Genomic DNA, 16875 nt, shown 5'->3' with positions numbered 1-16875 from the left:
ACCCTTAGACAATTATATATATAGATATATAGATTGGATTTAGCGCGCCTCCTTAGGGCAGGTGAAGATGACCATGTATTCTATCACTGAGAGAATTGGGGACATTGTAGAAATCACACTCTGACCAGACTCTAATTAGAGTTTGATGAGAGTATGGTTATCGTGTGGTCCGATTCTTTCGGATGAGGAGAAGATGGAGAAAAAAATGTCTTCATCTTCTCTATTCTGTGAGTGCATGGAAATAAGACCTCACTCAGAAGTCATCTAAGTCAGGGCCGGACAGGGCCGCCATCAGGGCATGACAGCCGTGACTGGCGTATGGGGCCAGTCCTCCTGATACCTCTATATTGATCAGTCCTCCTGACACTTCTATATTGATCAGTCCTCCTGACACTTCTATATTGATCAGTCCTCCTGACACTCCTATATTGATCAGTCCTCCTGACACTTCTATATTGATCAGTCCTCCTGACACTTCTATATTGATCTGTCCTCCTGACACTTCAATATTGACGCGCTGCACAGCCAGCCCTGCCCTGGCCTGTGATCAATACAGAAGTGTCAGGAGGACTGATCAATACAGAAGTGTCAGGAGGACTGATCAATATAGAAGTGTCAGGAGGACTGATCAATATAGAAGTGTCAGGAGGACTGATAAATACAGAAGTGTCAGGAGGACTGATCAATACAGAAGTGTCAGGAGGACTGATCAATATAGAAGTGTCAGGAGGACTGATCAATATAGAGGTATCAGGAGGACTGATCAATATAGAAGTGTCAGGAGGACTGATCAATATAGAAGTGTCAGGAGGACTGATCAATATAGAAGTGTCAGGAGGACTGATCAATATAGAGGTGTCACGACGATGATGTCATAAAGGTTGCCTCGACCAATCAGCGACGGGCAGTGACGGGAAGTTTCAGGAGGACTGATCAATATAGAGGTATCAGGAGGACTGATCAATACTGAAGTGTCAGGAGGACTGATCAATATAGAAGTGTCAGGAGGACTGATCAATATAGAAGTGTCAGGAGGACTGATCAATATAGAAGTGTCAGGAGGACTGATCAATATAGAAGTGTCAGGAGGACTGATCAATATAGAAGTGTCAGGAGGACTGATCAATATAGAAGTGTCAGGAGGACTGATCAATACTGAAGTGTCAGGAGGACTGATCAATATAGAAGTGTCAGGAGGACTGATCAATATAGAAGAGTCAGGAGGACTGATCAATATAGAAGTGTCAGGAGGACTGATCAATATTGAAGTGTCAGGATGATCTCACGTTTCTGATTCAGCGACGGGTACAGTATCAACGTAGATGTCATAATGGTTGCCATGGCGACGATGATGTCATAAAGGACGTAGACATCTCACGTTTCTGATTCAGCGATGGGCACAGTATCGACGTAGATGTCATAATGGTTGCCATGGCGACGATGATGTCATAAAGGTTGCCTCGACCAATCAGCGACGGGCACAGTGTGCCGCGAATTCTGGAATCATCATTGTCCATATACTACGGGGACATGCATATTCTAGAATACCCGATGCGTTAGAATATATATAATATATATAGTAGTATATATATATACTAGATTGTGGCCCGATTCTAACGCATCGGGTATTCTAGAATATGCATGTCCCCGTAGTATATGGACAATGATGATTCCAGAATTCGCGGCACACTGTGCCCGTCGCTGATTGGTCGAGGCAACCTTTATGACATCATCGTCGCCATGGCAACCATTATGACATCTACGTCGATACTGTGCCCATCGCTGAATCAGAAACGTGAGATGTCTACGTCCTTTATGACATCATCGTCGCCATGGCAACCATTATGACATCTACGTTGATACTGTACCCGTCGCTGAATCAGAAACGTGAGATCCTCCTGACACTTCAATATTGATCAGTCCTCCTGACACTTCTATATTGATCAGTCCTCCTGACTCTTCTATATTGATCAGTCCTCCTGACACTTCTATATTGATCAGTCCTCCTGACACTTCAGTATTGATCAGTCCTCCTGACACTTCTATATTGATCAGTCCTCCTGACACTTCTATATTGATCAGTCCTCCTGACACTTCTATATTGATCAGTCCTCCTGACACTTCTATATTGATCAGTCCTCCTGACACTTCTATATTGATCAGTCCTCCTGACACTTCTATATTGATCAGTCCTCCTGACACTTCAGTATTGATCAGTCCTCCTGATACCTCTATATTGATCAGTCCTCCTGAAACTTCCCGTCACTGCCCGTCGCTGATTGGTCGAGGCAACCTTTATGACATCATCGTCGTGACACCTCTATATTGATCAGTCCTCCTGACACTTCTATATTGATCAGTCCTCCTGACACTTCTATATTGATCAGTCCTCCTGACACTTCTATATTGATCAGTCCTCCTGATACCTCTATATTGATCAGTCCTCCTGACACTTCTATATTGATCAGTCCTCCTGACACTTCTGTATTGATCAGTCCTCTTGACACTTCTGTATTTATCAGTCCTCCTGACACTTCTATATTGATCAGTCCTCCTGACACTTCTATATTGATCAGTCCTCCTGACACTTCTGTATTGATCAGTCCTCCTGACACTTCTGTATTTATCAGTCCTCCTGACACTTCTATATTGATCAGTCCTCCTGACACTTCTATATTGATCAGTCCTCCTGACACTTCTGTATTGATCAGTCCTCCTGACACTTCTGTATTGATCACAGGCCAGGGCAGGGCTGGCTGTGCAGCGCGTCAATATTGAAGTGTCAGGAGGACAGATCAATATAGAAGTGTCAGGAGGACTGATCAATATAGAAGTGTCAGGAGGACTGATCAATATAGGAGTGTCAGGAGGACTGATCAATATAGAAGTGTCAGGAGGACTGATCAATATAGAAGTGTCAGGAGGACTGATCAATATAGAGGTATCAGGAGGACTGGCCCCATACGCCAGTCACGGCTGTCATGCCCTGATGGCGGCCCTGTCCGGCCCTGACTTAGATGACTTCTGAGTGAGGTCTTATTTCCATGCACTCACAGAATAGAGAAGATGAAGACATTTTTTTCTCCATCTTCTCCTCATCCGAAAGAATCGGACCACACGATAACCATACTCTCATCAAACTCTAATTAGAGTCTGGTCAGAGTGTGATTTCTACAATGTCCCCAATTCTCTCAGTGATAGAATACATGGTCATCTTCACCTGCCCTAAGGAGGCGCGCTAAATCCAATCTATATATCTATATATATAATTGTCTAAGGGTTTTTCCGTCTGTCTGTCTGTCTGTCTTTCTGTCTGTCTGTCTGTCTGTCTGTCCTGGAAATCCCGGCTCTCTGATCAATCCTGGCCCGATTCTAAAGCATCGGGTATTCTAGAATATGCATGTCCCCGTAGTATATGGACAATGATTATTCCAGAATTCGTGGCAGACTGTGCCCGTCGCTGATTGGTCGAGGCAACCTTTATGACATCATCGTCGCCATGGCAACCATTATGACATCATCGTCGCCAGGCCTCGACCAATCAGAGACGCGGGATGTCTACGTCCTTTATGACATCATCGTCGCTGTGCCCGTCGCTGATTGGTCGAGGCCTGGCCGCATCGGGTATTCTAGAATATGCATGTCCCTGTAATATATGGACAATGATGATTCCAGAATTCGCGGCAGACTGTGCCCGTCGCTGATTGGTCGAGGCAACCTTTATGACGTCATTGTCGCCATGGCAACCATTATGATATCTACGTCGATACTGTGCCCGTCGCTGAATCAGAAACGTGAGATGTCTACGTCCTTTATGACATCATCGTCGCTGTGCCCGTTGCTGATTGGTCGAGGCCGCCATTTCTGATTCAGCGACGGGTACAGTATCAACGTAGATGTCATAATGGTTGCCATGGCGACGATGATGTCATAAAGGACGTAGACATCTCACGTTTCTGATTCAGCGATGGGCACAGTATCGACGTAGATGTCATAATGGTTGCCATGGCGACGATGATGTCATAAAGGTTGCCTCGACCAATCAGCGACGGGCACAGTGTGCCGCGAATTCTGGAATCATCATTGTCCATATACTACGGGGACATGCATATTCTAGAATACCCGATGCGTTAGAATATATATAATATATATAGTAGTATATATATATACTAGATTGTGGCCCGATTCTAACGCATCGGGTATTCTAGAATATGCATGTCCCCGTAGTATATGGACAATGATGATTCCAGAATTCGCGGCACACTGTGCCCGTCGCTGATTGGTCGAGGCAACCTTTATGACATCATCGTCGCCATGGCAACCATTATGACATCTACGTCGATACTGTGCCCATCGCTGAATCAGAAACGTGAGATGTCTACGTCCTTTATGACATCATCGTCGCCATGGCAACCATTATGACATCTACGTTGATACTGTACCCGTCGCTGAATCAGAAACGTGAGATCCTCCTGACACTTCAATATTGATCAGTCCTCCTGACACTTCTATATTGATCAGTCCTCCTGACTCTTCTATATTGATCAGTCCTCCTGACACTTCTATATTGATCAGTCCTCCTGACACTTCAGTATTGATCAGTCCTCCTGACACTTCTATATTGATCAGTCCTCCTGACACTTCTATATTGATCAGTCCTCCTGACACTTCTATATTGATCAGTCCTCCTGACACTTCTATATTGATCAGTCCTCCTGACACTTCTATATTGATCAGTCCTCCTGACACTTCTATATTGATCAGTCCTCCTGACACTTCAGTATTAATCAGTCCTCCTGATACCTCTATATTGATCAGTCCTCCTGAAACTTCCCGTCACTGCCCGTCGCTGATTGGTCGAGGCAACCTTTATGACATCATCGTCGTGACACCTCTATATTGATCAGTCCTCCTGACACTTCTATATTGATCAGTCCTCCTGACACTTCTATATTGATCAGTCCTCCTGACACTTCTATATTGATCAGTCCTCCTGATACCTCTATATTCATCAGTCCTCCTGACACTTCTATATTGATCAGTCCTCCTGACACTTCTGTATTGATCAGTCCTCCTGACACTTCTGTATTTATCAGTCCTCCTGACACTTCTATATTGATCAGTCCTCCTGACACTTCTATATTGATCAGTCCTCCTGACACTTCTGTATTGATCAGTCCTCCTGACACTTCTGTATTTATCAGTCCTCCTGACACTTCTATATTGATCAGTCCTCCTGACACTTCTATATTGATCAGTCCTCCTGACACTTCTGTATTGATCAGTCCTCCTGACACTTCTGTATTGATCACAGGCCAGGGCAGGGCTGGCTGTGCAGCGCGTCAATATTGAAGTGTCAGGAGGACAGATCAATATAGAAGTGTCAGGAGGACTGATCAATATAGAAGTGTCAGGAGGACTGATCAATATAGGAGTGTCAGGAGGACTGATCAATATAGAAGTGTCAGGAGGACTGATCAATATAGAAGTGTCAGGAGGACTGATCAATATAGAGGTATCAGGAGGACTGGCCCCATACGCCAGTCACGGCTGTCATGCCCTGATGGCGGCCCTGTCCGGCCCTGACTTAGATGACTTCTGAGTGAGGTCTTATTTCCATGCACTCACAGAATAGAGAAGATGAAGACATTTTTTTCTCCATCTTCTCCTCATCCGAAAGAATCGGACCACACGATAACCATACTCTCATCAAACTCTAATTAGAGTCTGGTCAGAGTGTGATTTCTACAATGTCCCCAATTCTCTCAGTGATAGAATACATGGTCATCTTCACCTGCCCTAAGGAGGCGCGCTAAATCCAATCTATATATCTATATATATAATTGTCTAAGGGTTTTTCCGTCTGTCTGTCTGTCTGTCTTTCTGTCTGTCTGTCTGTCTGTCTGTCTGTCCTGGAAATCCCGGCTCTCTGATCAATCCTGGCCCGATTCTAAAGCATCGGGTATTCTAGAATATGCATGTCCCCGTAGTATATGGACAATGATTATTCCAGAATTCGTGGCAGACTGTGCCCGTCGCTGATTGGTCGAGGCAACCTTTATGACATCATCGTCGCCATGGCAACCATTATGACATCATCGTCGCCAGGCCTCGACCAATCAGAGACGCGGGATGTCTACGTCCTTTATGACATCATCGTCGCTGTGCCCGTCGCTGATTGGTCGAGGCCTGGCCGCATCGGGTATTCTAGAATATGCATGTCCCTGTAATATATGGACAATGATGATTCCAGAATTCGCGGCAGACTGTGCCCGTCGCTGATTGGTCGAGGCAACCTTTATGACGTCATTGTCGCCATGGCAACCATTATGATATCTACGTCGATACTGTGCCCGTCGCTGAATCAGAAACGTGAGATGTCTATGTCCTTTATGACATCATCGTCGCTGTGCCCGTTGCTGATTGGTCGAGGCCTGGCGGCCTCGACAAATCAGAGAGCCGGGATTTCCAGGACAGACAGACAGACAGACAGACAGACAGACAGAAAGACAGACAGACAGACAGACGGAAAAACCCTTAGGCAATTATATATATAGATATATATATATATATATATATATCATACAGACCAAAAGTTTAGACACACCTTCTCATTTAAAGATTTTTCTGTATTTTCATGACTATGAAAATTGTACATTCACACTGAAGGCCTCAAAACTATGAATTAACACATGTGGAATTTTTTGCTTAACGAAATCTGAATCTATTTGTAATCTAGCCTGAAGAAGGAGCCACTGTGCTCTGAAAGCTTGCAAACATATTATTTTCTGGTTAGCCAATAAAGGTATCACTCCTGGAATACTTCTGTCATCATTGGGCAGAAAAAATATTAACATAGATTTTTCTGGCTAACACGGTACCACATTACAATTTGTTATTGTACATCATGCTTAACAAAGAAGTGTGGAACAACTGAAAATATGTCTTATATTCTAGGTTCTTCAAAGTAGCCACCTTTTGCTTTGATGACTGCTTTGCACACTCTTGGCATTCTCTTGATGAGCTTCAAGAGGTAGTCACCGGGAATGGTTTTCACTTCACAGGTGTGCCCTGTCAGGTTTAATAAGTGGCATTTCATGCTTTATAAATGGGGATGGAACCATCAGTTGCGTTGTGCAGAAGTCTGGTGGATACACAGCTGATAGTCCTACTGAATAGACTGTTGGAATTTGTATTATGGCAAGAAAAAAGCAGCTAACTAAAGAAAAACGAGTGGCCCTCATTACTTTAAGAAATGAAGGTCAGTCAGTACAAAAAATTGGGAAAACTTTGAAAGTGTCCTCAAGTGCAGTGGCAAAAACCATCAAGCGCTACAAAGAAACTGGCTAACATGAGGACCGCCCCAGGAAAGGAAGACCAAAAGTCACCTTGGTTGCTAGGCAACCCCCACATGTACTTATGCTGGCAAACAGATGTAAATCATTTAGCTGTGGCAAGAAAAACTAAATTTTCGAGCACTAAAAAATACTCGGGGGACCCCCGAGCATGCTCGAGAAATCTCGAGTAACGAGTATTTTCGCTAATCACTAGTGGCTACTTTGAAGAACCTAGAATATAAGACATATTTTCAGTTGTTTCACAATTTTTTGTTAAGTATATAATTCCACATGTGTTAATTAATAGTTTTAATGCCTTCAGTGTGAATGTACAATTTTCATAGTCATGAAAATACAGAAAAATCTTTAAATGAGAAGGTGTGTCCAAACTTGTGGTCTGTACTGTGCATATATATATATATATATATATATATATATACAGTATATATATATATATATATATGTATATATATAAATATACAGTGGGGCAAAAAAGTATTTAGTCAGTCAGCAATAGTGCAAGTTCCACCACTTAAAAAGATGAGAGGCGTCTGCAATTTACATCATAGGTAGACCTCAACTATGGGAGACAAACTGAGAAAAAAAAAATCCAGAAATTCACATTGTCTGTTTTTTTAACAATTTATTTGCATATTATGGTGGAAAATAAGTATTTGGTCAGAAACAAAATTTCATCTCAATACTTTGTAATATATCCTTTGTTGGCAATGACAGAGGTCAAACGTTTTCTGTAAGTCTTCACAAGGTTGCCACACACTGTTGTTGGTATGTTGCCCATTCCTCCATGCAGATCTCCTCTAGAGCAGTGATGTTTTTGGCTTTTTGCTTGGCAACACGGACTGTCAACTCCTTCCAAAGGTTTTCTATAGGGTTGAGATCTGGAGACTGGCTAGGCCACTCCAGGACCTTGAAATGCTTCTTACGAAGCCACTCCTTCGTTGCCCTGGTGGTGTGCTTTGCATCATTGTCATGTTGAAAGACCCAGCCACGTTTCATCTTCACTGCTCTTGCTGATGGAAGGAGGTTTGCACTCAAAATCTCACGATACATGGCCCCATTCATTCTTTCATGTACCCGGATCAGTCGTCCTGGCCCCTTTGCAGAGAAACAGCCCCAAAGCATGATGTTTCCACCACCATGCTTTACAGTAGGTATGGTGTTTGATGTATGCAACTCAGTATTCTTTTTCCTCCAAACACGACAAGTTGTGTTTCTACCAAACAGTTCCAGTTTGGTTTCATCAGACCATAGGACATTCTCCCAAAACTCCTCTGGATCATCCAAATGCTCTCTAGCAAACTTCAGATGGGCCCGGACATGTACTGGCTTAAGCAGTGGAACACGTCTGGCACTGCAGGATCTGAGTCCATGGTGGCGTAGTGTGTTACTTATGGTAGGCCTTGTTACATTGGTCCCAGCTCTCTGCAGTTCATTCACTAGGTCCCCCCGTGTGGTTCTGGGATTTGTGCTCACCGTTCTTGTGATCATTCTGACCCCACGGGGTGGGATTTTGCGTGGAGCCCCAGATCGAGGGAGATTATCAGTGGTCTTGTATGTCTTCCATTTTCTAATTATTGCTCCCACTGTTGATTTCTTCACTCCAAGCTGGTTGGCTATTGCAGATTCAGTCTTCCCAGCCTGGTGCAGGGCTACAATTTTGTTTCTGGTGTCCTTTGACAGCTCTTTGGTCTTCACCATAGTGGAGTTTGGAGTCAGACTGTTTGAGGGTGTGCACAGGTGTCTTTTTATACTGATAACAAGTTTAAACAGGTGCCATTACTACAGGTAATAAGTGGAGGAAAGAGGAGACTCTTAAAGAAGAAGTTACAGGTCTGTGAGAGCCAGAAATCTTGATTGTTTGTTTCTGACCAAATACTTATTTTCCACCATAATATGCAAATAAATTGTTAAAAAAACAGACAGTGTGATTTTCTGGATTTTTTTTTCTCAGTTTGTCTTCCATAGTTGAGGTCTACTTATGATGTAAATTACAGACGCCTCTCATCTTTTTAAGTGGTGGAACTTGCACTATTGCTGACTGACTAAATACTTTTTTGCCCCACTGTATATATATGTGTATATATATATATATATATACACACACAGTAGGTACAGAAAGAATTCATACCCCTTTTTAAATTTTTTACTCTTTGTTCCATTGCAGATATTTGATAAATTCAAAAAGTTCATATTTTCTTATTAATGTACATTCTGCATTCTGACAACATATTGACTGCAGAAAAGGTAGAAATGTAGTAATTTTTGCAAATTTATTCAAAAAGAAAAACTGAAATATCACATGGTCATAAGTAGGGTTGAGCGAAACGGGTCGAAATATTTCAAAAGTCGCCGACTTTTGGCAAGGTCGGGTTTCATGAAACCCGACCCGACCCCTCTGTGGGGTCGGCCATGAAGTCGGCGATCTTTTGAATCTGGAATCGGAATTCCGATACCGATTCCCGATATGTTTAAGATATCGGGAATTGGTATTGGAATTCAGATTTAAGTGTAAAATAAAGAATTAAAATAAAAAATATTGCAATACTTACCCTCTGACGCGCCCTGGTACTAACCGGCAGCCTTTCTTCCTTAGAATCAGCCTTCCAAGACCTTGCGGTGATGTCGCGGCTTGTGATTGGTCGCGCGGCGGTCACATGGGCGGCCGCGCGACCAATCACAAGCCGCGACGTCACCGCGACGTCACCGAAGGTCCTGGAAGCGCTGATTCTTAGGAAGGACCTTCGGTGACGTCGCGGTGACGTCGCGGCTTGTGATTGGTCGCGCGGCCGCCCATGTGACCGCCGCGCGACCAATCAGAAGCCGCGACATCACCGCAAGGTCTTGGAAGGCTGATTCTAAGGAAGAAAGGCTGCCGGTTAGTACCAGGGCGCGTCAGAGGGTAAGTATTGCGATATTTTTTATTTTAATTCTTTATTTTACACTAAAATATGGATCGCAGGGCCTGAAGGAGAGTTTCCGCTCCTTCAGATCCTGGGAACCATGGAAACCCAATGCACTGCATTGGGTTTCGAGTTTCGGCCGACCCCGACCCCGACTTTTTTATAGGATCGGCCGATTTCACTCGACCAGACTTTTGAAAAAGTCGGGTTTCGTGAAACCCGACCCGATCCTATAAAAGCAAAGGTCGCTCAACCCTAGTCATAAGTATTCAGACCCTTTGTTCAGCATTGAGTTGAAGCTCCCTTTTGAGCTAGTACAGCCATGAGTCTTCTTGGGAATGATGCAACAAGTTTTTCACACCTGGATTTGGGGATACTCTGCCATTCTTCCTTGCAGATCGTCTCCAGGTCAATCAGGATGGATGGTGAACGTTGGTGGACAGCCATTTTCAGGTCTCTCCAGAGATGCTCAATTGGGTTTAGGTCAGGGCTCTGGCTGGGCCAGTCAAGAATAGTCACAGAGTTGTTCTGAAGCCACTCCTTTGTTATTTTAGCGGTGTGTTTAGGGTCATTGTCTTGTTGGAAGGTGAACCTTTGGCCAATTCTGAGGTCCAGACCATTGTGGATGAGGTCTTCATGCAGGATATCTCTGTACTTGGCCGCATTCATGTTTCCTTCAATAACAACCAGTCGTCCTCTCTCTGCAGCTGAAAAACACCCCCATAGCATGATTCTGCCACCACCATGTTTCACTGTTGTGATTGTATTGGGCTGGTGATGAGCAGTGCCTGTTTATTTCCACACATACCTCTTAGAATTAACACCAAAAAGGTCTATCTTCATTTCATCAGACCAGAGTATCTTATTCCTCATAGTCTGGGAGTGCCTACATGTGTATTTTAGCAAACTCTATGCAGGCTTTCACATATCTTGCACTGAGTAGAGGTTTCTGTCTGGCCAATCTGTTATAAAGGCCTGACTGGTGGAGGGTTGCAGTGATAGTTGGCTTTGTGGAACTTTCTCCCATTTCCCTACTGCATCTCTGGAGCTCAGCTACAGTGATCTCGGGGTTCTTCTTTACCTCTTACACCAAGACTTTTCTTCCACTATTGCTCAATTTGGCTGGACGGTCATGTCTAGGAAGATATCTGTTGGTCCCAAACTTCTTCCATTTAAGGATTATGGAGGCCACTGTGCTCTTAGGAACCTTGAGTATTGCAGAAATTCTGTTGTAACCTTGGCCAGATCTGTGCCTTGCCACAATTCTGTCTCTGAGCTCCTTAGCAAGTTCCTTTGATCTCCTGATTCTCATTTGGTCTCACATGCACTGTGAGGTCTTATATAGACAGGTGTGTGCATTTCCAAAACAAGTCCTATCAGTTTAATTAAACACAGCTGGACTCCAATGAAGGAGTAGAACCATCTCAAGGAGGATCACAAGGAAATGGACAGCATGTGACTTAAATATGAGTGTCTGAGCAATGGGTCTGAATGCTTATGACCATGTGATATTTCCGTTTTTATTTTCTATGAAATTTGCAAAAATTACTACATTTCAGTTTTTTTTCAGTCAAGATGGGTCGCAGAGTGTATATTAATGTGAAAAAATGAACTATTTTGAATTCACCAAATGTATATACAGCTCTGGCAAAAATTAAGAGACCACTGCAGAATGTTCAGTTTGTCAGATTTTTCTCTTTATAGGTATATTCTTGAGTAAAATGTAAATTTTTCATTTATTCTATAAACTACTGACAACATGTCTCCAAATTTCCAAGCAATATATTTAGTATCTTTTTTCTGAAAAGGGGAGTCAAAATAAAACAAAATCCAGTTCTTTCAGACCTCAAATAATGCAAAGAAAACAACTTCATAATTATTCAGAAACAATAATACTAATATTTTAACTCAGGAATAGTTCAGAAATCAATATTTTGTGGAATAACCATGATTTTTAATCACATCTTTAATGCATCTTGGCATGCTTTCCACCAGTCCTTCACACTGCTACTGGGGCAAAAAATTAAGCAGCTCAACTTTGTTTGATGGCTTGTGACTATCCATCATCCTCTTGATTACATTCCAAAGTTTTTCAATAGGGTTTTGATGTGGTGGTCTGTTAATTTATATATATATAAGAGCCGCATATTCATTTCTGTAATGAACGGTACCATGTGACCGCTCAATACAGGAAGAAGATGCAGCGCTGGAAGGGACTGCAGGGACCGTGCCGAAGCAGGTAAGTATAATTACACAGCCCCCGCTCCCACTCCCTTGCCGACCCCCAGGTATGTCTCGAGTATAAGCCGAGAGGGGGACTTTCAGCCCCAAAAAATGGGCTGAAAATCTCGGCTTATACTCGAGTATATACGGTATATATATTTATGTTTTACTAAAGAATAAATTATGCTCAGTAAAATATAGTCAAGGGCGCTCTATTTACAAAAATGTTACCCTTTTTGGGGTTTTGCCCTCTTGGCTTCTTCCAGAGCAAAATTGACATCTATAGAATATGTTCATAGGGATGAAACATCAAAAATATTTAAAAGGTTCCTGCCATCAGATTTCTAGTGAATAGACTATGGTTATGAGGTATGCAACACCTCCAAGCATGTGCTCATGACAAAACCCCATGTGCCATGTCAGACTAGTAGGCAAAGAATGCCTGTATTGTCACATGCTATATGTAAGTACAACACTATGCATGGAGTAATCTGTGTCGTGCTTTATTGTGGTGGAGTCACAGAGTTAAAGGAAGTAATACATAAAATCTGAATTAATAGTTGTATATATGTGTTATATGTGTTTTATGCTATTTTAAAATGCCTATTTTTGCTAAACCATCTTTGATATAGATGTAAAGTGCAAATAGATTATTCTAGAAGTACCCAGAAGTGCAAAAACGCACCCTTCTGTTCATGCCTGTCATACTTGTATTAGAAACACAACATATTACAGCTGTCAGCCCTTGAAAAATAGAAACTTAAGAGACTTTACAGGAGAAGCCATATGATTTTATTGTTTTAATGCTGTTTTGACACTACTTGAGCCAAACAAAGCTATGTGTTTGTATGTTCACTTAAGTATTATTGTGCTCTGGAGGCCAGATTTTGATCATAGAAAATGCAGTTTCTCATTATTTTCTATTGACACGCCAAACAGTCTTCTCTGAAGTCTTTCGAATATTGTGTGACCTCTGTCTCAATGCTTTTCACAGATTTCACAGGCTGTCACCACCACTCAGACATCACTAACACAGACAACTGTAATGGAAACTGTAACTATGGTGACCACCAGGGAACAAATTCTTGTTAAGCATGGTAAAGATGAACTCCCGCCGCCTCCCCCCCAGAAGAAAAGACAGCTCCATGTGGAATCAGAACTTAGGAAGAGGTGAGAACACGATGGCAATGCACACCGGAGGGAAAAAAACAAAAATAATTGGATAAGACAGAATGATGTGCTACATGTACACACAATATATAGTGTATGTCACAGTCTAACTATTACCTGCAATGCAGATTATATTTAATTGTTGGATAATATTTATTATTATCTTTTATTTATATTATCACCAAAGCATAAATTGTAGTATAATTACCCTCAATTAGTGGTCTTCTTCAGTCTATCTCATTCACAGCGTGCTCTGGTTGTTGAGTTACAATAATTGGTTGTATAGTCTGTGTAGTGCATAAAGTATCAGGAAACTGACATTATATTTAAGGGTATGTCTGTGGTAGAAGTCTATATAATCCCCTAAAATTATATATATTATTATAGGCTAAAGCTATTTCAAAAGAGACTGTAATCTTGTCAATGGTGCAACAGAAAAAAAGCTTTACCTAATACACAGTAATGTAATTATTTTAACACTGCATCATTTGCAGGTCCAAAAACCTGTGCTGATTTCTTAAAGGGAATCTCTCAGCAGGTTTTTGCTACCTCATCTGAGAGCAATATGATGTAGGAAAATAAATCATGATTCCAACGATGTATCACTTAGTTTCCAGGGTGCAGCAGTGGTGACACAATCAGAGTTCTTAGATGTAAAATGCAGCAGAGCTGAGAAAGCTAACCCTGTCCCCACCAATCTCTGTATGTACATAGTCTATTGACAGTGAGCTGCTTATCACAGGAGAGGGCTGAGTCAGACCAAGAGGCACTCGCCACCTAGTTAGTGCAGTGATAATGTCATAGTGATATATCCTTCATTGTAAGTAAATAACAGCACACAACCTTATAAGTAAAACATCAGTCAGTGTTTTTAAGCCCCACATAATGCTGTCCTCAGACTAGATAGCAAAAACCCGCTGACACATTTCCTTTAATATTACTTAAATTGCAACAACACCAAGAAAAAATTTTGGAACCATTAAAATGTCAAGATCAATACTGTAGATATGTTAATATGAAGAAAATCTAAATTTCCCAAACCTCTCGATTTATCGATTTATTTGGTATGAACACCATGTGTAGAAATGCATGCACGTACACAACCTTGGCATTTTATATATGAGATTAATAATGATAGCCTGAGGAATGTTCTGCCGTGCTGAATCTTCCCCTACACTGGTCTTGAACATTTTCACAAACCACTGCTAGCAGTTTGATGGTAGACAAGTCCAGGGACGCTGCTGGACATGGTACAATGAATGGACCGAGCAGACTCCTCACTATATCATGAGCAACATACAGCCTGATGCTGTTATTTTGAAAACTAACTTTTGGGATACTTCGTAGAAGTAGTTTTACCAGTGGTTCCACAGTCAATTCAATGCAATGCCAAGCTGTTAGTGTATACAGGTGCTTCTCACAAAATTAGAATATCATAAAAAAATTAATTTATTTCAGTTCTTCAATACAAAAAGTGAAACTCATATATTATATAGAGTCAATTCAAACAGAGTATTTCAAGTATTTATTTCTGTTAATGTTGATGATTATGGCTTACAGTCAATGAAAACCCAAAAGTCATTATTTCAATAAATTTTATTAATAAACAAAAAACACCTTCAAACACCTTTAAGCATTTAAATATTTTCCTTAGTCTGTGTCAGTAGGCTACACAATCATGGGGAAGACTGCTGACTTAACAGATGTCCAGAAGGCAGTCATTGACACACTACACAAAGAGGGTAAGCCACAAAAGGTCATTGCCAAAAAAGCTGGCTGTCCACAGAGTGCTGTATCCAAGCATATTAATGGAAAGCTGAGTGGAAGGAAAAAGTGTGGTAGAAAAAGGTGCACAAGCAACCGAGATAACCGCAGCCATCAAAGGATTGTTAAGAGAAGGCGATTAAAAAATTTGGGGGAGATTCACAAGGAGTGGACTGCTTGGAGTCATTGCTTCAAGAGCCACCGTCGTATCCAGATCATGGACTACACATTCACATTCCTTCTGTCAAGCAACTCATGACCAATAGACAATGCCAGAAGCGCCTTACCTGGGCCAAGGAGAAAAAGAACTGGACTGTTGCTCAGTGTTCCAAGGTGTTGTTTTCAGATGAAAATACATTTTGCATTTCACTTTGAAATCAAGGTCCCAGAGTCTGGAGTAAGAGTGGATAGCCACACAATACAAACTGCATGAGGTCTAGTGTGAAGTTTCCACAATCAATGATGGTTTGGGGAGCCATGTTATCTGCTGTTGTAGCTCCACTGGGTTTTATCAAGACCAAAATAACCACAGCCATCTACCAGGAAATTTTAGGGCACTTCATGCTTCCTTCTGCCGACAAGCTTTTTGAAGATGGAAATTTCATTCTCCATCAGGACATGGCACCTGTCCACAGTGTCACAGGATGATTGCCTCCATGCCATGCCACATTGATGCAGTAATTGATGCAAGAAGAGCCCGGACCAAGTATTGAGTGCATTTACTAAACATACTTTTCTGTAGGCCAACATTTTGGATTTTAATGTCATTTTGGTGTTTTAAAGTATTGTCATTTACTGAGATAATGACTTTTGGGTTTTCATTGGCTATGAGCCATAATCATCACATTTACAGAAATAAAAGCTTGAAATAGATCACTCTGTTTGTAATGACTCTATATAATATGAGTTTCACTTTTTGGATTGAAAAATTGAAATAAATTAACTTTTTTATGATATTCTAATATTGTGAGAAGCACCTGTAGTGTACCAAGAATGAAGGCTAGAGGGATCTGGCTATTGCACATTATGCCACTGATTACACTAACGTCATGCCACCACTCTCACATTATCATGGTGCACAGCAAGATGGTAATTGAGGTCAGAAAGTAGGTCTATCATCTTTATGAATTAGTCTCTCTTTTTTCATGAATGCTGTGTTAGCAGGAGATTGGATCGAAGACCACATGGGCAACTCCCTATGAGGCCTTCATGAGAGAATGTCACACTGATCCTATTTCTGAGAATATAGAGTAGCATAATATAAAATACCTAAATCTTGTTTGTCTTCATTCCAGGTAGGCTAATAGATTGCTGTTACTTTAATTTGGTCATTGGACCAGTTGTACTGTCATTTCTCCAAAGTATCTCAGGTAGAGATGAGAGAATAAATGTGAGTGGAATTAAATTCTACTTGTATTTTATAAAATCTGCATTCACCAAAATGCAGATTTTTTGCCAAT

At 41.6% G+C, this 16875-nt stretch overlaps 1 protein-coding gene across 1 annotated transcript in view; it reads left to right on the top strand.

The window, feature by feature from the left end:
- DMD (dystrophin) overlaps positions 1-16875 on the top strand; it is a 4179683-nt gene that overhangs the window by 1448908 nt on the left and 2713900 nt on the right. Inside the window, exon 17 of the mRNA XM_069757653.1 lies at positions 13476-13651. Coding sequence (XP_069613754.1) covers positions 13476-13651 — 176 coding nt within the window. The remainder of the gene's footprint in view (positions 1-13475; positions 13652-16875) is intronic.

This window comes from Ranitomeya imitator, chromosome 3 (genome assembly GCF_032444005.1).
Source record: "Ranitomeya imitator isolate aRanImi1 chromosome 3, aRanImi1.pri, whole genome shotgun sequence".
NCBI lineage: Eukaryota > Metazoa > Chordata > Amphibia > Anura > Dendrobatidae > Ranitomeya > Ranitomeya imitator.
The sequence above is the reverse complement of the archived record's forward strand: the minus strand, read 5'-3'. Positions and strand labels throughout refer to the sequence as shown.